At 40.5% G+C, this 23,215-nt stretch overlaps 1 protein-coding gene across 8 annotated transcripts in view; it reads left to right on the top strand.

Moving 5' to 3' along the window:
• The window catches only part of PARD3B (par-3 family cell polarity regulator beta), a 908,373-nt gene that overhangs the window by 398,836 nt on the left and 486,322 nt on the right, over positions 1–23,215 (top strand). For all 8 annotated transcript variants that reach the window (XM_014836393.3, XM_070508440.1, XM_014836394.3 and 5 more), the window contains one exon: positions 16,706–16,815. In XM_014836393.3, the coding sequence (XP_014691879.3) occupies positions 16,706–16,815 (110 nt within the window). The remainder of the gene's footprint in view (positions 1–16,705; positions 16,816–23,215) is intronic.

The raw sequence follows: 23,215 nt of genomic DNA on the forward strand, positions 1-23,215 counted from the left end.
TTGTGCCTCATGCTTGGTGAGCTCTTGATGAGGCTGCCGTGATCATGTAAGCATCTCCATCATTTTCTGCCAGGGTTCATTCTTCCTCAAGAATGTACCTCGTATCTATTTACTTTTTTCTTCCAAATGGTAGGACTTGCTAGCTGTGGTAACGGAGGTGGTGGTTAAGGGGGCATTTGTCCAGAGATGTTGATCAACTCTTTCTGATAAGACATTATGATTTAATTTCTTGTCATGCTAGACCGGTGTGAGAAAAAACCATTTGATGTGGATAATTTCCATATATATATATATCACGCTTTCATACCATGATTGTTAATGAAGCATCGCATTTGTTTCCAGAGCAGATCGTGCGAATCTCTGCTACAGAAACTTGTTGTGTATTTCAGGGCTATGGGTAGGTGCTGTCACTAACGATCACGTGGTTTTCTCTGCCTGTGGAACCAGGAACAGCATGTCCTCCGGCAACCTAATGATTTGTGTCCTGTGACACTGAGTATAACCAGGATTTTCTATTCTGTTTGCCGTTTGGTATGTGGAAAAGCCTTCAAGAAACTAGTCTTCTGCAGGAGTGTTTAAATATCATTCATTCTACCAAGAGAAGATGACAGACATTTTAGATGCAGGAGAAAGATTAAATGCATTCGGTTTAACTAGTGGCACTAAAAAGGGCTGCATCTTTGTGTCGTTGCTGTTTATCTTCTTTCCAGCAGTAGAATATTGAGCCTCCCCAGGCTGTGAATCAGCTATTAATGCTGAGTTTAGGTCGGGCAAGAGTGTGCTCAGTCTGTGACACTTAGATAGCGAAGGCAACTGCTCACGGCTATTAGTCGGGAGTTGCTGTATGCCAGTGATTGCAGACTTGCGGCTCATAATCGGGGTGATTCACAGCAACCGTTAGATGGGCTTGCCATGGCTGAGTTTTCCTTTTGGACTGCTGTCATTGCCAAAAAAGTCAGGATTTCTCCACCACAACTGCCCGTATGACACAGGCACAGCGTCCTTCAGTTGTGCTAAATAGCTTGCCCCTAACATCACGGATAACTTTTATTATCTTGGAGGCGTTGTCTCCCACCAGTCCCATGAAGAATAAATTGGAATAAATGTTTTCTCATTTTTTTCCTACGTGACACTCTGGGACTGCTGACAGAATTTGGGCCACAGTGTCTTCTCTGGCAGTTTGGTCTCCAGATTCTCTGCCTTGGTTTGACTATGCACTCACGTGAGAATCAGCAGAGTGATGTTGCTACTGGTTTTTCTGTATCCATGGCACTGGATCAGTGGTCTGGGTTCCTGTTGAGCAGACACGTAAAAGGCCAAGAGTCTTTCTGGGTTTATCACTAGCCTGCCTCTGAGGTCCAAGGTGACTCCTACTCCACGTCTTCCACCCCCACCCTGATCCCTGGCCCGTCACCCCTTGACACACATACACTTTGTATCTGATCTTGGATGTCTTAATCAGCAACCTGGATTGCTGATTTGTCATTTAGTTCTGTGTATGCTGGTTCAGACCCACCTGTGTCCCTGCACGACTGCTTAACTTACACCTGTCCCAACTCCCTTGAGTCTTTCCTTGACTTAACAAACCTTTATACAGTGCCCACAGAATGCAGGGGTCTGGGCATACAGCAGTAAATAGGTACACAAGATCTCTGTCCTCAAGAAGCTTCCATCCTGGCCAAGTCAGAAATTACACATGTAGACAAATGTACAGAGTATTTCTGATAGTGACATTGTAATGAAGAAAATCAAGCAGGATAAAGGAATGGAGAGTGATTGAGAGGAGAGGGCTCTGCTGGTGCTAAGGCCCTAGCTCCTGCAGCCCTTTGGGGTGACTGCTCAGATATCCTTAGTGACATTGTCTTATGCATCACTGTGTACCAGTCAGTCTCTTCAGGGCCTTTTGGGGGTCAAGGACTGTGTCATATTCATCTTTGTTTCCCCAGGTTTTAGCACAGTTCTGAGCACTCAGCGAGTTTCCAGTAAATACCTGAGCAAAATAAACATTACACAGGACGTCAAGCTGCAAGAGAGAAGGCTCTGGAAGTACATGATCAGCCTTCCTCCTGGGCTGACTGTGTTTCCTGGAGGAGGTTGCCATCCCCTAGAGACCTCCCAAGCCAGTTTGGGCTGCAAAGCTGCCACTTAGCATCCTCTGCAAGGCAGATTGAGAACTGTGGTTGTTGTCTTTTGAACACTTTTGACCATGACAGAAAGCAAGAAGATGCATTTTACAGGGCAACCCAGCACACGCATGCGTGTGTAACTGATCTATAAAGCAAAGCGTATCTTTCTTATGTGTAACACGGTCTGATGTTTTCTATACCATCCCCGGTATAGAATGCTGATCATGACCCTTAAATTGATTGCAAGGCTCATGAATGGATTGAAACCTGCAGAATGAGAAAATCCTGCTTTCAAGGATCTAGAGATTCTCCTGAGCTGAATTTCAGAGACAGCAGCGTGAACTCTGCCTGGCACTCAGGAGGCCTGAGCGCACTCTGCTGTCTGTTGAATATTTGCACAAAACTAACAGTGACCATGTGGCAACCAAATAGAACAAGCCAGCACCGATGGACACTTAGGTTGTGTAGGGGAGCACGTCTGTAATTTAGAGTTAAATTGTTTGAATGCTGAAAAGTTGTTGGAAGTCGGTCTCCTCGCCATTCAGTCCATCATATCCATATACAACATTGTGAATGTTTCAGGCAAATGTGTTGCTTCTAAAATGAAACCATGGGCCCACTGAGATATAGGGAATGTAACATTTCTTCTGCCAATATGTTTATATAAATATTGCTGTCGTTAAGCATGCTCAAATAGCAGAACTATTTCAGTCTTTTTATCTCTTTAAAACTAATTTAAATCTGAGCATTAAAAGACTGTTTGATACCATATGTTTGTTTTAGATAGGAAACGAAATCTATTCTAAACATAAGGGTTTATGAAGTCTGTATTCTAAACATAAGGGCTTGTGAAATTAGTACATAGGAGGGAAGTGGAGTAGACTGTTTCACAGACACAGGTTCTTGCCATCTTCGTCTGTCTGACCCTGGCAGTGTGACTTTGCTGCTCCTCCCACGCAGGGGGAGAGTGCATCTCCTCACCCCTTGCTAGGAATCCAACATTTGCTGCGTAGTGAGCCTTTTTATGGTGGTAGATAAGTTGAGTCTGAAATTGCTGGTTTTTCTCTTCAAAGATCATTTAAAAGCTACTTTTGAAAATGACCAGGGCCTGTGGACAAGGAGTATCACAAGCCTTTGGTGAAAATATTGGATAGACTTTAAGAACACAACCAAAGACTGTCACAAACCAGAAAGATACACATCAGACATCCCACATAGTGGTTACAGGGAAGGAACTAATTAAATCATTTCGCGATGTCACTGGCACATCTGAGCATTCGCCTATTTCATTTTGGGGCCCAAATACCTCCTCTGTTTCTAGATAGATAACATAGTATGAGATGACCTGGATGAGCGCAGTACAAAGACAGTTCCGATAGCGCCGAACATTCATATCAAGCTTATAAGGGCAATTCCTCCTCTTCCATGTCAGCCTTTTTTGAAAACAGCACCGTCTATTGGTTTGCTTGCCCCAAGAAGACCTGAAGATGCGATCAGGATCCTTCTCAAATTACAGGAGTCTTGTCTCAGGAACCATTTGACAAGTTTAGATACCGGCCTCTTCCCAGCACCTGCGGCGTAATGCTTTTCATAGGCGTAATGCTTTTCATAGGCGGTGGGCCTGTGCTGTTATGTTGCCTTGTAAGATTCCCTCTCATCTTGCTAGATTACACCTTAATTTGCTATTCTGTGACTTCTTATCAATATTGTCTGTCTCATGCTGTGTGGTTAAACTAAGTACTGTCCTAGTACAAGGCAGCACCCATAAGTATAGTGGGCTTGTGACATAAGCTGGATAGAACAAGTATCACCTTCAAGTTAATAAACATCTCGCATTCTGGTATCATTTGGTTTATTCCTAGGACCTGTGGGAAAATAGTGATATAAACTTACTTGTTCTGTCCCTTAAAATAGTCATAGGTTTTCAATCTTTGGCTTGTTTTATTTAAATTGATTGAAACCTAGTCATTCTTGTGACTCACAAAAACTCATTTGTAGAAATTATTTTAAATTCAAACCAAACTTTCTATTCCCCATGCTTGGTATTAGCAGACCCTCTGTGTCTAAATGTCTTTCCTGTGAAAGTTAGAGCTTTAATGCTGTTAGCAAGAGCAATTTCCCTCTTCTGAAGGATCAAAGAAATACCATCTAGTTTTGTACCTGTGGCCTGTGGTTTTGATGCACGTTGAATCTGATGCCAAGAGTTACACAGAAAGTCAATAATGATCCATGGGTCATTGCCTCGCCATGCCGCTGGGCGAATTAGTCTGCTGGTGTAATGTGCTCCAGCTTGTGTAATGGACCTATTTAGTAGCAAGACGGCAGCCATATGAAACACCTGGGTGGTCTTCCAGGCTACTTGCAAGTGAATTAGATTTCAGTTATCTAATGTGAGGTCACAAAGGCTTGGACAGCTGGGGCTGGTTCCACATCATGGATAGAATATGACCCCTGCCTGCCAGATGCATCAGGTAAAAGGGGCCTGAAGTCAAAGCTGGTTCCTGGGCTCCAGGAGTAGCTATGGGTCAACAAATGAGGTCGTAAGCCACAGCTACAGATGTTGGGACAGTCTCCATGCAGGACAGGACAGGATGGAGTCAGACTGTCTTCTGGCACTTTCGTTAGACGTGTTCCCTGCCAGGGAAGCCCAGATTCTGTGTTTTCTGGAGTGAGCTTTAGTTGATTGACTCTTCTTTAGAATTTTAAGTGCTGTTAAGTAGAAACTATATTTTACACACCAGAAGTAAGGGCCTGAGAGGCATTAGGTCCCTTTGCTACTACACAGAAGACAACATTTAGGGCACACAGATATTGGCATAAAACCATCTTTTAAGCTTTCCTAAGAGATGACAGTGGCTCCATAACGCGCCACTTCTTCTACTCCTGGAGGGACTTCGAACAATCCAATAAAATGTAGTGATCAAAGGTTTCAAATGCAGCTGATAAATCATATAGATTTGCACCCAGGATGCCTTCAGTTGTCTTGTGGATGTTTCTCATCTATCATGAAGGACTTGGTGATTTGAATTTAGGACTTTGATGTTGCCAGTAATTGTTTGCAACTGGAGCTGAACAGCCTGAAGGCATTGCTGATTTCTCCCTTTCTCATCTTGCAACGAGCTAGTGAAGTATTCTTTCAGAGGCTGTTCTCAACTCAATGGGAGATGTGGCCTAAAATTTAGGACAGAAAAGATTCCACAAACACTTAGTACAGAGCAATCTCGCTGCCCTAATGAGCCGTCCCAAATGTGTTCCATGCTGAATCGAGCAGTCCTCTCAAGTCCAAACCCCCTTCTCTGGACACATAATAAGATTCACTTTATGATTTTCAAAACGGAATTGCTAAAGAAACCATTGGGATATCTCTTTTAGCCAACATTTTTCATATATTCATAAGCTACAAATGTCTTTCTAAAATGTATTTTAACCAGTTCCTCAATACTTGAAAAAAAAATGCTATGGATTGTCTCCCTTTGGAAGTCTCACTGCTATTTGAATTAAATTAAAACTCTCTCATGTTAAGACCTCCTAGTAATGTTCTTCTAACCAGATTCCTTAGTCTCAATCAACTTCTTCTTCGGTCACTTGGTCCATGCCTGTTTTCTGGCTGAGCAAATTTTATCAGGATCCATGTGTGGTTGTCCATCTCTAGCCTCGAAAACCAAGTGCCCGTCTGCCTACTGTAAATATCTTAGTCATCATTTAATACAGTTTATCAGCTCATGTATCTTCTGCATTTCAACTGCGTTTAAAAGTCAGCTCTTCCGAAGAATCTTTTCAAGTAAACTCAACTATTATCCTTCTGGTTATTCCATGGGTCGCCATAAATCTTATGAATATAGACTAAACTCTTAAATACCTAGGATGTAAAACTGTAAACTATAGAAAACTGACAGATCAACCGACCAGACAATAGAGTCCTTCATAAACCACAGTGATTGACAGGACTGTAGTCAAAGTTTCAGAGCCTCTACTGGAGTTGTTTACCATTGGTGTTGATGTCACCGTTATGCTCATTTATCATTAAATTAGGAGGGTGATAATATATGCTGCATACGTGTGAATAGTGTTTGTTTTAAAATTAATGTTGATACTGGAGAAAAGTGTTAGGTGACGGGAGACAAACCTGACAGTAGTGATTTATTTACATAATGGAGGCATGGACCCTCTTCATGAACAACAGGAAAAATTCCCTTGTCTGGGACGTGCCAGATTCCAAACATTTCTGAATTTAGAGGTTAATCTTTGTTCCTCTGGCTCTGTGTAGTTCAGTTTAGCACGCATCTCAGTACCCACTCTGCTAGGGATCCCAAGAGATGGGCTAGGGTGAGCTGCTGGCTATCAAAGAGCTTACAATGTACGCTTTCTCCCACCCTCTCCTCCCCATCACTCTCTCTCTCTCTCTCTCTCTCTCTCTCTCTCTCTCTCTCGTATTCTTAAGAACTTGCTTTACCCTATCTTCAACGCCCACATTTATTTGTGTGCTTCTTTATTGTCTGTCTGCCTGCAGCTGTCTACAGCTCTGCAAGATCTGGAGCTTTGTGTGTTCTGTGCGATGTATCCAGAGTGCCTAGAAGACTGTCTTGGGTATTTTACGCATTCGGTAAATATTGTTAAATGAGGAGACCAGAGGGAGACAAGAAAAATACAACCATCACGTAAGACAAAACAGGACGTGACATACCCTAAAAAGCTGCAGAAGCAGATCTATGTTGTGGGACTCGATTTAGGGAATTTGGGGAGCCTGCTACTTAAGAAAAGGATTATAAATTTTAAATTCAAAAGAACACATAAAAATGAATGCTTATTTAGAATGGGGAAAAAAATCTCAACAGTTTACAAATTTGATAAAGCTAATATACTAGACATGTCAGAAAATATGAAAAAACAATATTTTATTAATGATATATTAATTGATTACAGATTAATACCTGAAAATACCTCTATTATACTTTTCCCTATAATTTTTGACTGACTATTCTTTAATAACCTCTTCATATATAGTATTTTTAATACATTGAATAAATGGATAATTCAATATTTGCTCTACCATGGTTAATCAAAATATTTTTTGTTGTTTAGTATTTCGGATGTATAAACATGGGACTTCATACACACATACGCTACAGGTTTGTGTCTTACTAGCACAAGGATTTTAATTTTATGCTGCATTTTCAAGTATATACTATATAGGAGAGAATTTCCCATTTGTCAAACTATTATTGAGAACTGAATTATCTGAATACTGAATTGTATACAATTTTATACATTGGGTGAGTGAAAGAATTTTCCATAAACTAGCTTCTGACTTTGTACATTTCAAATCTTGTTTCTCTTCTAGCACCCACACCCTTCTCATGCTGGGTGCAAAAAGAGCACAGTCATTTCGTTTCGTCACCTGGCCCTGCACCTTTGCATCATGATGCTGGGTGAACCAACACAGTAGGTAATAGGGATATTCCGCTATTCCTCATCAGGATGACTGGCGGTAACTGTACACAGAAATATCTATGAACCACACAAACATGGTCCATTATACTCAGATGAAATATATCTCCAACTCAATTTCCTCTTACCTGGATCCCAGGAATGCTCTTGGGCACTCTAGGTTCACCCAACAGGAGGGCGAGTGTTGGAGGGGACATCAGAGTTGAAAGAAATAACACAATTAACCTATTGCAATTAAACCATGTTACTTATGTAAAATTTACAAAATCACATAATTGTGTGATCATGTTGCTAAAGTTCCTCCTGGGATCTTGTAAGGGGCCCATGCAAACAAGGGGCCCTGAAGTTAGGCTTTGTTAGCTCCACAATAAATCTGTCTGGGTAGGCCAAGGGTGTAGAGATTGCTTATAATGTAAAGGATGGACAGGATTGTAACTGACTGCAGTAGTAGAGAAGGATAATTTAGAGGGCATAACCAGCATACACACAGAGGTCAGAGTCTGCAGGGCATTTGTAGGCAGTGGCAAATAGTCTTGTTTGGCCACATGGCAAAGAATGAGTACAAGATGTAATCAAAGGTAGGTTGGAGAAACCAACGAAGTCCTTGAATATCACAACAAGAAATGGGAGGTTAAAATGCACGTGTCAGATGCCCTCACTTCCGCTCTGTGAATCAGGAGCCTTTATTTGGATAGATTAATTCAGGCATCTTTGTTTGTGTTTGTTAATGTTTGTTCCTTTTCTAGAGTGTATGCCTTGCAAAGACCAGGACCTTGGCTTCTGCTGAACCTTTCCTGTAACCTGTCATTGTTCTTTTCTTTAATCTTTTGAATTTATTCTCACCTAACATGACCACTTCTGAATTTCTTCTACAAGCATTGCTGAACAATCTGGTGAGTTTTGTCCCTTTGTTGCTTGTTATTGTTCTTCATATAACAACTAGGACCTAGTGCATGCCTAAGACGTGTCATTAACTGACTTTAAATGACATAAGTAGGGGCCGGCCCCATGGGCGAGTGGTTAAGTTTGCGGGCTCTGCTTCGGCGGCCCAGGGTTTCGCCGGTTCGAATCCTGGGTGCAGACATGGCACCGCTCATCAGGCCATGCTGAGGCGGGATCTCACATGCCACAACCAGAAGGACCCACAACTAAAAATACACAACTATGTACCGGGGGGGCTTTGGGGAGAAAAAAGGAAAAATAAAATCCTTAAATAGCTTAAGTAAATTGAGATCGTGGAGTAGTTTAAACAATATGAAAAACTGTAGATTTGTATATATCAACTGGATCAAATGTGAAAACTTTGATAGAAGAGAAAGTATGTACCCTCAGGAATGCAGCAACAGCATAGTTAGAGTTGAAGGCATAACCATCTTCAGAGGAAAGTATAATTCCCCGTAAAAGTGGGTTAAGAGCCCCCTCACTTGTTTTTGTCACAGGGCCCTCCAGTGTAAGCAGCTTTCCAAATACTAAAAGATATTTTGTCGTGTACGTGCTCATTCCGATCTGCTGTGTAGCTGGTGACTATGCTGTGAATCCCCTGCATTTGTCCCATTTTGTGTTGAACAGGCGTGGTTTTTGTAATCCAAAATGAAAGAAAAATGATGCTGTTAGTCAGCTTGAACTTCTTTGCTCCTTTTATGGCAATACTGGGAGTCGCTTTCCTAATGGAGTGATATTTAAGACCAAAGAATTTGGACAGCTAAAATTCCCCTAACATTTTACTTGGCTTCCCTTGTGTGGTTTTCCCATCACGGTGTGTGAAAGCATGTCACAGCTGCTGCATGCATCAGAGGCCAGGCACCAAACCTGGTCAGGCACTCCTGTAGCGAAAGTGATCTCTTCTCGGTACTTTGCCATAAATTGTGCCGCTATTGGTATCATTACCAGTTTTTTTTATGGGTCTCCAGATTTCAGTTCAGTGGAGTTTGTTAGGCATCAGTTGAAAAGCCCTATCTAACACCCATAATATCCAGACAAAAAGGAAAACCTAGTTGTCTCCAAAAACAAATGATGTACTGCTTTCACTCATCTTTTTTTATTGAAGTATTGACAGGATTAGTAGGAAGAGAATACTGGGAAGGCATTTAAAGTATCTGCGAGAGAGCCCAGGCACACCAGGAGAGGTACTCATGTGCTTCCACGAGGGGTCAAGCCTCCTGACAGACACACCCATGAGACCTCAGGTCCGTGTTTGCCTTTTAGCTCCTCAGTGTCCCCACCCCTTCTTTTTGTCTGTATCTCCCAATCCACATCTTCCTTTCTGCCAACCTCTTTAGATGAAAAGCATTGAAGAGATGCCATTCCCCTTGCTTCCATGCACTTACCCACAGAGAATGTGACACTGCAAGAGAAGTGTCAAGTAAACAAAACTGAAGTAGAAATTAAGTCCAGAAGACTTCAGAACTTAGTTTCTCTGGACTTTAGTTTCCTTATTGGCCGCATAAATCATGGAGCTATCTCTTTGTCCATCTGGAATGGGACTTTGCTGTGGCTTGTCCAGCATGCTGACGTAGCTGATGAGGAGAGCCTGGACTCTGAGGTGGAGCCTCTGCCTGGGGTTTCCACAGTACTAGAGCCACCTTAGAAGGCAGCTTTCCTGACCCCCAGTCTCTGCACCGTGTCTCTGGAGGACATATCCATACTGTAACATCAAATTCATTCAACCAGGTTGAAGTACGAGATAACCAGAAGGCATTCTTCTGGGTGTTGACTAACTACAAAGTCTGTTATTAAGGAAATTTACTATAGGAAACCAAGATGCAGCCTATGCATACTATTAATAGTATTCAGATACTATTAATAGTGGTTACCTGGCAGAATGTATCTCCTTCTATTTCTTTATCTCTTTTTAAGTTTGTACAAATGTTAACCATTTGCAATTCATTTTCATCATCAAAGTGAAATATTTACCAATTTAGGCATATCTCAATAGCATTTTTTTCCCCTGTTCATATTTATCTTGTTATTCTGAGTGTCAGTAGCTTGGGAAGAAGACTGTGTTTTCTTTCTTCAAACTGTCTAAGTGTTTTGGTGATTTGATAATTCAATAGCAGAGAAGTGATCCCTTAGAACAAAGGAAAATTGAAACTTTAAAAAGCCAGTTTTATCCCTCTTTGTACATAAACAGTTTGTCATGTTAACTCCAATTCTTTTCTCTATCCTTCCTCTTTGGCTTTGTAACCACTTGTCATTCTGGATACCATTCCTTCCTGAAGATTCTGTGTGAATATAAAACTCTGATTTTCTTCATTTGCGTGTGATGCTGTGGATAGACCTGTGCGGGTTCTTCCTCGTTCTTTTCCTTTGTTTACCTCATGCTCATCTCAGCTCACTCATTCTGAAAGCCAATATGGTTTCCAATATGAACTTCCTCCTCATCTTTATGAATGCCCAACTGAATATCTAGTGTCTGATTTCTCAGGTATATCAAGACAACTCAGATTAAAGCGAATTGTTCTAACCCTCAGGGGCTAAAGCCGAGATTTGTGTTTCTTTTCTGAAACAAATCATAGCAGTTGCTAAAACTTCCCTATTGCTCAGTCTTCCCCAAGAAAGAGATATAAAGATGGTTTTAGGCTTCTGTTTTATGCCCCTTCTCATTTGCTCTACAGGTGTAGTCACTGTGACATTCTCCATGTCCTTGAGTCCATCCTTCCATTTCCTCTGTCGACCCATGTGCCTTCCCCTCGCGTTGCCCTTCCAGCCTCTCCATGCTTGGGGCCTCATAGTTCCTACAGATGCCTTGTCAACACTTTAACTGGGACCCCCCTAGAGCTCTCCAGGTGTCAATCGCCCTAGAATGAAATAGCATCAACGCTGATGACTAGCTGGTCTTCCAGTTTTGCTCAGGAGAATCATCAACCATCTTTGAATAGCTCCCTGCTCTTCCTCACTGTACGATTTAGAACATGTGCCTTTGTGATGTTTGATGTGGGGCTCAGGTTTAAAGCCATTGTTTTGTCTGCCCACTGCAGCATCATATGGATGATTCTTCTGCATCTTGGTTTCAATTTCTATAACTGCCTGTCTTTCTAAGACATCTGACAAAACCCAGCAAACAATTTTGTGTATAATACATAATCTGTCATTTAAGCAAACTCCATCCCAAACACGTCCTCTAAATGTGAAAAAAAATCCATCCTGGTGTGTGTGTGTGTGATTTTATAACAAAGAGACAGAAACTTACATTTATATAGACAACAACTTCAATTTGTGTTGGCCTTTATATTTTGTGTGATTCATTGATTTACCAAAGTGAGCTTTGTAACTAATTGCTGCCTCTTTCAAAATTATTTTCCCCAAACTGGATTACGTGACCGTCCTCTGGGCTCCCTTAGTGACATTTAGGTGGGACATTGGACCAGTAATTGTACCTCTCTGAATTCTAGTTCTATCACCATTGAAATGGTGATTACTTGAGAATTGGAAGATGCACCATCATTCGCAGCTTCCTGGGAACTAACTCCAATGCTAGTTGGCTCAAAACCTGGAAGAACCAAATGAGTTTAACCATCTTCTTAAAGAGAAGAACAGTGATTGTTTGTGTAGGTTTTTCTTTTTTTTTAAAGATTGGCATCTGAGCTAACAACTGTTGCCAATCTTATTTTTTTTGTCCTTTTTGTTATTCTTCTCCCGAAAGCCCCCCAGTACATAGTTGTAGATTTTAGTTGTGAGTGCCTCTGGTTGTGCTATGTGGGACGCCACCTCAGCGTGGCCTGATGAGCGGTGCCATGTCTGTGCCCAGGATCTGAAATGGTGAAACCCAGGGCCGCTGAAGCGGAGAGCACGAACTTAACCACTCAGCCACGGGGCCGGCCCCAGCGTAGGTTTTTCTTGAGTGTAACATAAACTCTGAATATATATGGGCAGTACTCCAGGAAGAATTGAGGTTTCCTGATGTGGCAGAGTCCTTGTTAGCTACACGCGTGATCAGGAAATCTCCTGCTTTGAGGGGTACTGCTTCTCTTCAGCTATCTCTTTGGCTTCCATTAAGTTTCTGTGTGTCCAGCTAAGTACAGTGGGACTCGAGCCAGTCCACAGTGTGCGTGTTCATTGGTATGGGTTCTTCAATAGTCCACACACAACTTCCCTGGAACACTGCGCTGGTTTCTACCTTTCTGTGTACTGAAATGTTCCTTGTCCCCACATGTCCATCTCCAAAAGATAAACTCAGAGTAAGCACCATAATGTCAGGAAGACAATGACTACTCATTTTAACATCATCCACCTGATGTGTAGTTTCTGATGCATAGTGGGGCCTCAGATATTTAACTGTATGGAAAAACTTTGATGCAGTTGTGTAAGACTTTATGCTTTAAAGTACACAACTTTTCTTATTTTATTTGAGCTCTGCAGCTAGTGGGTTTTTTTGTTTTTAAAGATTTTATTTTTTCCTTTTTCTCCCCAAAGCCCCCCGGTACATAGTTGTATATTCTTCGTTGTGGGTCCTTCTAGTTGTGGCATGTGGGATGCTGCCTCAGCGTGGTCTGATGAGCAGTGCCATGTCCGCGCCAGGATTCGAACCAACCAAATACTGGGCCGCCTGCAATGGAGCGCACGAACTTAACCACTCGGCCACAGGGCCAGCCCCCTGCAGCTAGTGGCCTTTAAACTCTGCTTCCAAGGATAGCACTATGCCTTGAGCTGAACTGAGGGCTCTTGCCTCTAAAATCTGTTACTGGGTCTTTTCTCAATTAGCTGAAAAATACCAATGAATAGTCTTTTCCCCCATTTTTGAACTCCCTTCCCACGTAATCATTTTTTTCTTAAAAGCTTTGATTTCTATAGTAAGGCTATATGTGGTTTAGCAAAGAATTATGTTTTACTATTTTCATTTACATATTATTCCAAGAAAATTAACTTGACTTTCAGGAATTCAGCTTTTTGAACAGATAACACTGCTCAAGGACATGTATGTATGTGGATTACTCTGCTGAAAAATCAAGTGCTGTTGCCTCCTTTTTCTTGGGGGGAGGGGCTTTCCTGCTTGAAAATTACATCCAGGACAGTGCATGTCCTACGTGTGTCTTAATTTATTTTAGCCTCTCAGTTCTGTGCTGTGTTGTTATCACCAGGTTTTAAATGATGAGACTTGTGTGACCAGGCAGCCCAACGTCACAGAGCCGGGAAAGATGAAGCTCAGTCTATTTGACTTCAAAACCCACGGTGCTGTCCACTGTACCAACACAGAATAGTTCTTGGACTTAGCGTCTGATCTTTACTGTCAGCTTATAAGCTCCTTCAGGGCAGAGTTGTTTTATTTATTACCCCGCCCCGCCCCCAACAGGAGGTTCCACAAAACCAGATATGGCGTCTCCCTCTCGCTTCAGTCAGCCTTGCTTACAAGGTGCACCTTGTACTCTATCACATATACCCAAGGATTTGCCCACATCCTCTTGAGGACTTCTCATTACCTGCCTCCTGTCGTGCTCAGGGATGCAGCTTTCCTCGTCTTTGAGTTGTAGCTCAATCTCTTCCTGAAAGTCATCTTCAAATGGGGCTTGGCAATTTAAAAAGTAAATTTTAAATAAATTTTAAATTGCCAAGAGAAGGGTTGTTTAAGACTGTCTGAGATAATAGTTCATATTTAAAGATGCTCATTATTAATTACAATATGAAATGATTTGTACTTGTTATTAGCACATTAAGGCAGCCAAAGAAAAATTAGAAGGTGACTCAACAAGAGACATTCAAGAGTGGAATAGGGGCCGGCCCGGTGGTGCAGCAGTTAAGTTCGCGCGTTCCGCTTCTCGGCGGCCCGAGGTTTGCTGGTTCGGATCCCGGGTGCGGACATGGCACTGCTTGGCAGCCATGCTGTGGTAGGCATCCCACGTATAAACTAGAGGAAGATGGGCACGGATGTTAGCTCAGAGCCAGGCTTCCTCAGCAAAAAGAGGAGGACTGGCAGTAGTTAGCTGAGGGCTAATCTTCCTCAAAAAAAACAAAACAAAACAAAACAAAAAAAAGAGTGGAATAAAGAAGAATAGAAAAGAACAAACCTTATTCCTGATGAATTGAGAGTGTGTTTAAGAAATATCTAGCCGTCTTAAAGTTTCTTTCTTTTTTTGTTAATGTTCCAAATAGTCGATTCACTGGTAGAAAACTGAACTATCTTCTTCTGGGAGACACACTATAATACTATGGCATATTAGGTGACTACATAAACCCAAATACATGTTATTATGAAATTATGTTTTAATTTAATATTCTGTTATTAAAATGGCAGATATTGATGATAAATGAGGAGTCATAGTCATGTCCTTAAAGTTGAAGGAAAACAATCTAGTGTGGTTTCTTTAAGAAAAATATATTTATTATTTAAGAAAAATAACACATATTCTATATATATTCATATGTATGTATATGACTCAGCTGAAAAAAACGATGTAAAATTGTCAGTCACTGAAATATCCGTTTCTGTGCCTCTGAATCAACTTATTTCTTGACCTTGATGTGCTGGTTTTTATTTATTTTTTTGTTTTGTTTTGTTTCTTTCTGTCCATGAGATTATTGACATGTCATATACTGGTCTAGGTTAAATGCTTGGAAACACCAGAGTTTCATGGAGTTTGCCCCATTCTCTCATTAATTTTAAAGACAATGAGTTGCTTCTGACGAGACCGACTGCGTTTAGATGGACTCCACGTTAGTTGTGATTCAGGGGCCCAACTTGAGAGGCACTCAGTCTTCAGGTCACCTGGAGCAGGGAAAGGACTGTTGGTGGGGGACGGGGACTCTGTGTCTCAAGAATTTAGGGTATTTTCTTTTCCTTCTACTCTTCTTAATTTTCTCTTTCACTATTTCTTTCAGAGAACAATTGCCAACCATACAAGTATTGTTCTGTTACTTGCTTAAGAAATTGTTTTCATGGAGGTGGAGAAGGTGGGAATAATGTAGTGAAGTGTCCATTAATAAGAAAGAAATGAGGGAATGTGAACTTAGACTTTATAATACCTTTTGGTGTAGTGTTTCCTCCTAAGTAGCATGTTAATTTCTTATTGTGAAAGAAGTTATTTTATAAAAAGCAACTTTTGTCTGAACAAGTATGAGAAGTATTAGCAATTCTATGTTTTGTGCAAGAATGTTGGAGCACATATAAAAATCAGATTTGTAAATAACTTCAAAATGGATTCACTTTTTATAAAGGTAGCATATAAAATGAGGCAAGAAAAATGTTCTTTTAAACTGCAATAGCTTGAGAGAGTTGGGGAGTTATTTTCAGAATAGTGATGAATGGGAAATTGGATTTCCACTGTTTACCACTTTTTTCCCAAAAGCACACAAATAAAAAGTTAATTTTTATATGAGAGCAATGTTTAAAGCACAAACATATTTTTTTTCAGCGTTTCCTCTATAGTGGCCAATTTTGTATGAAACAAATTATTTTAGGCCTAATTGCAGGCAGAGTAGTTAGGCTGCCAGCTCTGCTAAGGTTGAATTTCATTTGAACTTTCTAATAGTATGATCTTTTTTCAGAATTTAATAACTGACTCAAATATTTAATAGTGGAAGCTTTCATTAAATTAAAAAGAAATCACGATATATTTTTAGAAGAACTAACTTATTTTCCTTATCAGTTTTATCCACTTGAGGAGAAAAGGAAGAGAATGGAACCAATCTCTTTGTGTACTTAAAAAGACATTAATGCTATAACCCCAGCAAATAATTTATTTCAGTATATATCATCATTCAAAGGATTTGGGAGGCAGCAAATGGCAGTAATAACTATGCTGCTAGGTCTACTGAATAGCAAATTGCACTGGCTGTGTGAACCTCTTTACTTGTCTGCTGGATAATCATTCTTTTTAATACTCAAATATATTTTCTAGATCAGTTTTAGATTGCACACTGTCAGGTTTTGCATGGCCTAACAGTTTTTGGTTAAGTACAATGACTTGTTTTGAAATGCAAGTGGGGAAAGATAAGAGTTGAAAGATTTTGTTTCCATGTGTCATTCTATAAATAGAGGACAAAAGATCATTAACTGAGTTAATTTACAAGCATCCTTAGAAATAGAATGTTTTTACATAAAAGCATGCTGTAAACCTTTTTAATTAAATTGCATTGTACCATGCACTCTCTTCCCCCTGGGGTTCTCTTGACCTCTCACCTCTTATTTTGTCCTGCAGGCACTCCTCTGCTGGTGAGGAGAAGCAGTGACCCAGCGCCAGGCCCACCTGCTGACGCCCAGCCAAGCGCTTCGCAGCCCAGTGGCCAGAGTCTGAAGCCTGCAATTCCAGTAGGTATCCTGCCGTTCACACAGCTAATGAAAGATCAAAGGGCCTTACCCATAGACTAACTGGAACTTTGCGGGCTTAAGTAAGTTGATAATTAGAGATCTTTTGATAGACTGCGTAGTGTAAGTTATAATAGTAGCTGGTACAAGCTATTACTAGGATACCGTTACAGCGATCGCTATTATTTATATAGCACTGATTATGTGTGTAGCTTTACATTATCTAAACTTCCTCGTCACACTAAGAACAAGTTTTTGTCTCCATTTTACTGATAATGAAATTGAGGCACAGGGAGGTTTAGTAATTTGTCAAAGATCACAGCCAGTAAGTGGCAGAGCCAAGAATTATACCAGGTCATTGGGCTCCGGAGTCGGGGCTCTTAAGCAGTGCTTAAGCTGTTGGATTTCCTTCCTCCTCCTGCTTCCGCATGCCCAAGGATGCAGTTTCTACGTTTGGGTGTGTTAATGCAGTGCTTTCTGAAGTCATGCCATGGGAAATGGTGATATAGTTTCAAGCTGCCAATATCATAGACCCGTGGTGCCAGTGTTAGGTTTCTAGAACTCAGCGTTCAAATTAAAGGAAAATGAAATTAGATACCCAAAGTGCTCCTAACCAGATGTACCTATTGCTACTCTGCTTATAATGGCAGGTTCAGTGGAGAATCGTTTCCTGTAGAGACAACGTCCTCCTTCCCTGTGGGACCATGGGATCTTTCTGTTAAATCTTAAGTTGCTTTGAATAGCTGCATTTGTGGTTTATCCTTTGAAATAGCCTGAGAGGTAGATTTTGGTTGATGGCTACATATCATTGCAATAGGTGATCTTCAATCATGAAACATATTACAAAGTTTCCTAAAGGGCCAGCTCCGTGGTGTAGTGGTTAAGTTTGTGTGCTCTGCTTTGGCAGCCTGGGGTTTGCAGGTTCAGATCCTGGGCAAGAGCATAGCAGGGCTCTTCAAGTCGCACTGTGGCGGCCTCCCACATAAAATAGAGGAAGACTGGCACAGATGTCAGCTCAGGGCCAATCTGCCTCAAAAAAGAAAAGAAAAGAAAAGAAAAAAGTTTCCTAAAAGCAAGGCTCTTCCCCATTTTAAATCTCACTGCCTGCAGTGCCTTTAGAAAACATTTTCTTAATACATGGATGCTGAATAAGTTAAACAGATTCTGCCAGTATGGTATAAAATATTCTCATCAAGAACCAATGCCGATGTGTGTGAAGTGGGAGTCACCTGACCAAATCATTGGGTATTTACTAATAGGTTTATGGCAATTTCTGGCATATTTCTTTTCGTAAACAAAGAAGTAAGTGTCCTGAAAGTATTTTAGATGTAATGTTTTCTCACTCTCCATCCTTTTAAAAGAACATATTTAATGGAACATTAATAAAAACCAGGTGTATATATTCTACTTTAATGATGTGGACAAACAGAGCCGGTGTGAGACATGATGTGTGTGTGTGTCGTGTGTTGCACACACACTAATAGAGACCATGTTAAGCCTGAATATATTGGATTGGAGGAAGAGAACAACTATATAAATGAGAGAAGAATTATATAAAAGAGAAAAACTAGAATTTACTGCTTATTTTTACGATGTCAGCATACCCTAAAATGAGATCGTGTCTGATTAATGGGTTACCATCATTTACACGCAGAGAAACCGCCAACATTTAGTTCCATGTTTCTGTCACTTAGCTCTGCATTTAGACCAACTGAAAACACATCAGCGTCGCTTCCCCTGGAGGAGACCAGGGCTGCAATCTTTCTGATAGATGCCATATCCTTGTCGGAATATGATGTCTGCGAATTCCAAGTTGGGGAGATATAGTATTACTAGCAAAGAGGCAAATCCTAATTCATGAGGAAATGCAGGTACCCCAATTCCTTTTACCTAACCCCATGCAAGTTTTCAGACATGGGTCGAGTCCCTCTGTATGAACAGTGAAAGGAAAACACATATTTTCTCCTTTCCTCGCAGTGTTCTCTGTGGATGGTGAGGTGCAGACCTGAGACCCAAGGAACGGAGTCCGGTCCCTGCCTTGCCACGGAGGAGTAGCACATCCTTGGCTTCTCTTGATTCAATTTTAAAATAGTCTCCATGTAAACCGTAAGCCTTAACATTCCAAGATCCAGACATTGTGCCTCATTTATCTTTCTATCTCCAGTGCCAGGTACATGGAAGTTGCCCAGTGCGTGTGTGTTGGACTTAGGAATGCAAGACACATATTAGTCAGGGAAAAGTCCCAGAAGTTCTCAGCAATCACCCAGCTTTTCTAACTCAGCCATTCTCTCTGCTCCCCAGAAGAATCTACCAGGTAAAGGTTTATCTGCTCTAAGGTCTGGTTCACCCCAGGCAAGAGAAAGATAGTTTAACTGCCCTATTGTGAAGGGTAAGCAAAGTTAGTAAGTGAAGACATATTTAGATGTGTCTATTTTTACCTACAAGAAAAACACATTTGTGTGTATGTGTCTATTATAACTCTATTCATTTATCCCTGTGTGCTTTAGTTCATGGATTATTTAGACCCACATTGTCCAATATAATAGCCACTGGCCACATGTGGCTGTTGAGCACTAGAAATATATTTTAAGTGTAACGTGCACACTGGATTTGAAAGACTGAAATATGAGAAAGAGTAATGAAAATGAAAAAAAGATCTCACTAGTAATTTTTATATTGATCACCTGTTGAAATGATACTTTGGTTGAATAAAATATGTTGTTAAAATTATTTTCACCTGTTTCTTTTCACTTTGTTTTTTAAAAACATGGCTACTAGAAAATAGAAAATTTAAAATTACATCTGGGGTCCACATTCTATTTCTATTGGACAGAGCAGCTCTAGACAGAAGCAAAATTGGATATAGCATTAATGAAATGGTTTTGAGACCTTTGGGAGAAGTTCTTTGAGCTCCACATCATCTCTAGGGTAACAATATGATTAGGGTAGCCTGGGGCAGTCCTGGTTCATGCCTGTTGTTCTGACATAATTATTAATAGTGTCCCCACTAACTCTCAGAGGTGTCCATGTATGGATGATAAATTACGTGACACCCTACATATAGCCCCATAGTCACTTTTGTTGTTTGCTCAGTGATAAGAGGAGCAGCCTTTCAAGAGACCAGGGGAACATAACCACTACTCACGTTGGAGCACATTGCAGAGAGGGTTCTTTGTGGCCAGGCCTGAGCCCAGGGAGTATGGAATCGGAGACTGTAGATCCTTCTCCATCTCTCAGATTTCATAATTCTGCTTGATGTTTCCTTCACAACTTCATCAGCACCATACTTGATTCCTATGATTTAATAAGTGATGATGAATATGGCGAGTGTGTGATAATGTAGCCATGTAGCAACTAATATGAAAAATAATTGCTTAAAAAGCTCTGCTCAATTGCATTTCATTTCAATATCCGAGAAAAAAAAAACAATCAAAATTTCCATCTCTGAAACAGTGTTCACATGTGAGTAATTCACAGATGGCAGAGCCCCAAGTGGGTTATGTTCAATCATTCCCAAGAAATGAAACTTACTTATAACCCACAGCATAAGAAGCTGTAAGGAGGAGTATTTGACACATTTGATTATGTTGAAATATTGCCTTTAAAACCACAGTTGATGACTGTTATTTTTAGTTGCACTTCATTAGGCTTACTTTAGAGGGAAGGGTTGTGTTTGATGCCCAGAGCTATGTGTTTTTGAAAAGCTGGGAAAGTTGCACTTGTTTTCTGGCTGGTTAAGTTATTACAAATACGTTGTTTAAAATGTACACCCTCAGACAAGCTGGAATTTTAAAAAGGATTTAAATTAGAGAAATCAGATTCTCTGCAAGCTTCAAATTCTGGGTATATTGAAAAGCCACCAAATCTCAGTATTTGTTACTTAGAGTGCCACCAGATGCACAGCATGGAAATTTGTTTCCTTTCTTCCTCTTTTCATAAACCTGTCCAGTTAATCAGAATAGCATAATTACGAATGTGCAAAAAGTAGGGACTGTTTATCTTTCAAGGCAATAGAAAATCCAGTTCTACTGACTGCTTTTGAATTAAAGAAAGAGAAATCTGGGGTCAAGAGATTGCAGTGAGAGTCTGCTCATGAGAAGTCTTACCTTCCTTGGCTGATTGTAACCTGGTGTTCTTGGCTTAAGGGCATGCCATAAACCCAGGTTCTTGAAATTGATGTTCCTGAATTGAGGATGGAAGAGAACTCTAAAACAGATGTGTTTTTTTTTTTTTTTCGTTAATATCCGGCTAACCACTAGGGTTGTTTTGTGTTTTAATGACTATTTATAGTTTCACATTTAACCCCTAAAGCAAAATGATCCTGCAGGGCAAGTAAATTAAAAAGTAGACTCCTGAAAATTATAATGCTGTGGTCGTTCCTGGATAGTATACGACTTTGTTTGTTCTAAAACTGTTACGTGTCCTGGATCACCAAAATAAATTAAGAAAATACTGGTCTTTTAAAAGCCCATGTCTATAATATATGCATTTCATTTCAAAAAAATAACATGGCAGACTTTGAGGTTGTTAATTGCGAAGCCCATTGATGAGTTTCAGAAGGTCTGTTAACTCACTGAAGTTTTATGCCCTGGCCTTGTGTGCTCACACGAGTGTGCGTGTGTGTGTGTGTGTTCCTGAAGGAGACTCGATCACTCTTACCAAATTTTAAAAGGCAAACAAAAGATCAAGAACTACTTGTTTTGGGGTTAGGATGAAATAATGTGGGAAAGCCTCCAATTCTTGGAGTATGATGAATGGCACACATTAAGTAGTAGAGTGGGAATTGCCACTGCCCCCCAAATATGTATTAAATAATTGAGGTTATTTCATCATATTGTCACCTTTTCTATCCAACACATAGTATGTAAATTCAAGATGTTAAGATGAATAGAACTTTTTGAATGGCTACATTGAGAGGCCAAAAATAGCTCTTTATTCAGCAGCAGCAAGTTCTTAGCAACAGTAAGAGCGGGGGTAAAGGGCACAGACCATAGTGGGAAGACACCCTGGGGAGAGGGGTTTCTGGTAGTCCTGCATGTTCAGTGGGGATGAGAAGTGAAAATTCAATGTTGCATGTTTGGAGTTTGGGGGATTTTTATCAGCAAAGATAGTGGCAGTTTGCTTCTAGTGAGAAAAAAGATTTCCAGTGAATAGAAGCATTCTCTTTGTCTCTTGCATATAATATGATAGGATATTGATTTGAGAAATTTTTCCCTTGTATGTCATATATATTGAAATTATAGTCGATGTTGTTCTTGGTTTAAATGTTTTCAACTCCACGAAGGGGATCGTAGAGATATTACAGAGAAATTTAAATAGCTTGGCTTTTAGAATTAAAATCATTGAATTGCCACTGAAATGTCAGAGGGCTTTTGGTTGTGGGTTGCTGTCAAAATCCAACATGGAAACTTAGCAAAAATTCTGAATGACTAACTCGTATTTTTCTATTCATTAGGTATACAATTAAGAAGCTGTAGAAACACTGGAACAAAATAATTGTTGTAGACACTGATGTAAATTGGAAGGAAGGCTCTATCCATTGTCTTCCTAAGAGAAGAGATGGGTACCGCAGAGTGAAGGGAGGGAGAAATAGCATGTAGTATATAATTGCATTATTTAGAGATACTGAAGCCTACAAAAGGGCTTCTTTTTTTTCCCTCCTGACACAGTGATTTAATAATAGTCCTGGTGTTTGTAACTCCAGCTGTTCACGCTGTGCGCTGATAAGACCAGAGCTTGGAGACACATTGCGATGATGGTTTTCATATGGCTTTGTTTTTTAAGAGATAAAGCTGCCATCCAATATTTCATGGGGCCAAATGTTTACTTAGTTTGGCAAGTTTAGGCAGCTTAATTTCTGAAGCGGTTATGTTTGTAAGCCTGGGAGTTCAGGTGGAGAAAATCCAGAAGCCCAATTTATTCTACAACCGTTTTTCACCAAATCTTTCAGAAGTTGGTGAAACAAATCTGGATTGCCTGAATGTCTGTCCCATGACTGATCAAGGGACCTGGGAAATGTGACCTCTGTTCAGGTGTGTGCTCCCAGTCATTCTTCTTGGGTCTAGTCCAGAACTGAAAGGCTAAAAGAAGCATCGCTATTCAGAGGTCAGTTTCAAGACATTAAAGGGGCAACCATGACATGTCATCTTGGCTGTTCAGACTGATCTGCACGTGATGAAAATGGAATGGGTTTTGCTTTCATGTCAGCATAAATTGATTAATCCCTTAGATGCCCAAGACCTCTGCCGTGTGCCATCTGGAAAGCATAAGACACAGTCCCTGTCCTCAGGAAACTTACAACCCGGTTATCAAGACCAGACCTAAAGCCATTAGACAGCCCAGCAGTCTGCGCGTCAATATCAAAGGATCAAATACTCTGTTTTTAACAATCAGAATGAGTGTC

Source organism: Equus asinus, chromosome 4, assembly GCF_041296235.1.
Source record: "Equus asinus isolate D_3611 breed Donkey chromosome 4, EquAss-T2T_v2, whole genome shotgun sequence".
Classification (NCBI taxonomy): domain Eukaryota; kingdom Metazoa; phylum Chordata; class Mammalia; order Perissodactyla; family Equidae; genus Equus; species Equus asinus.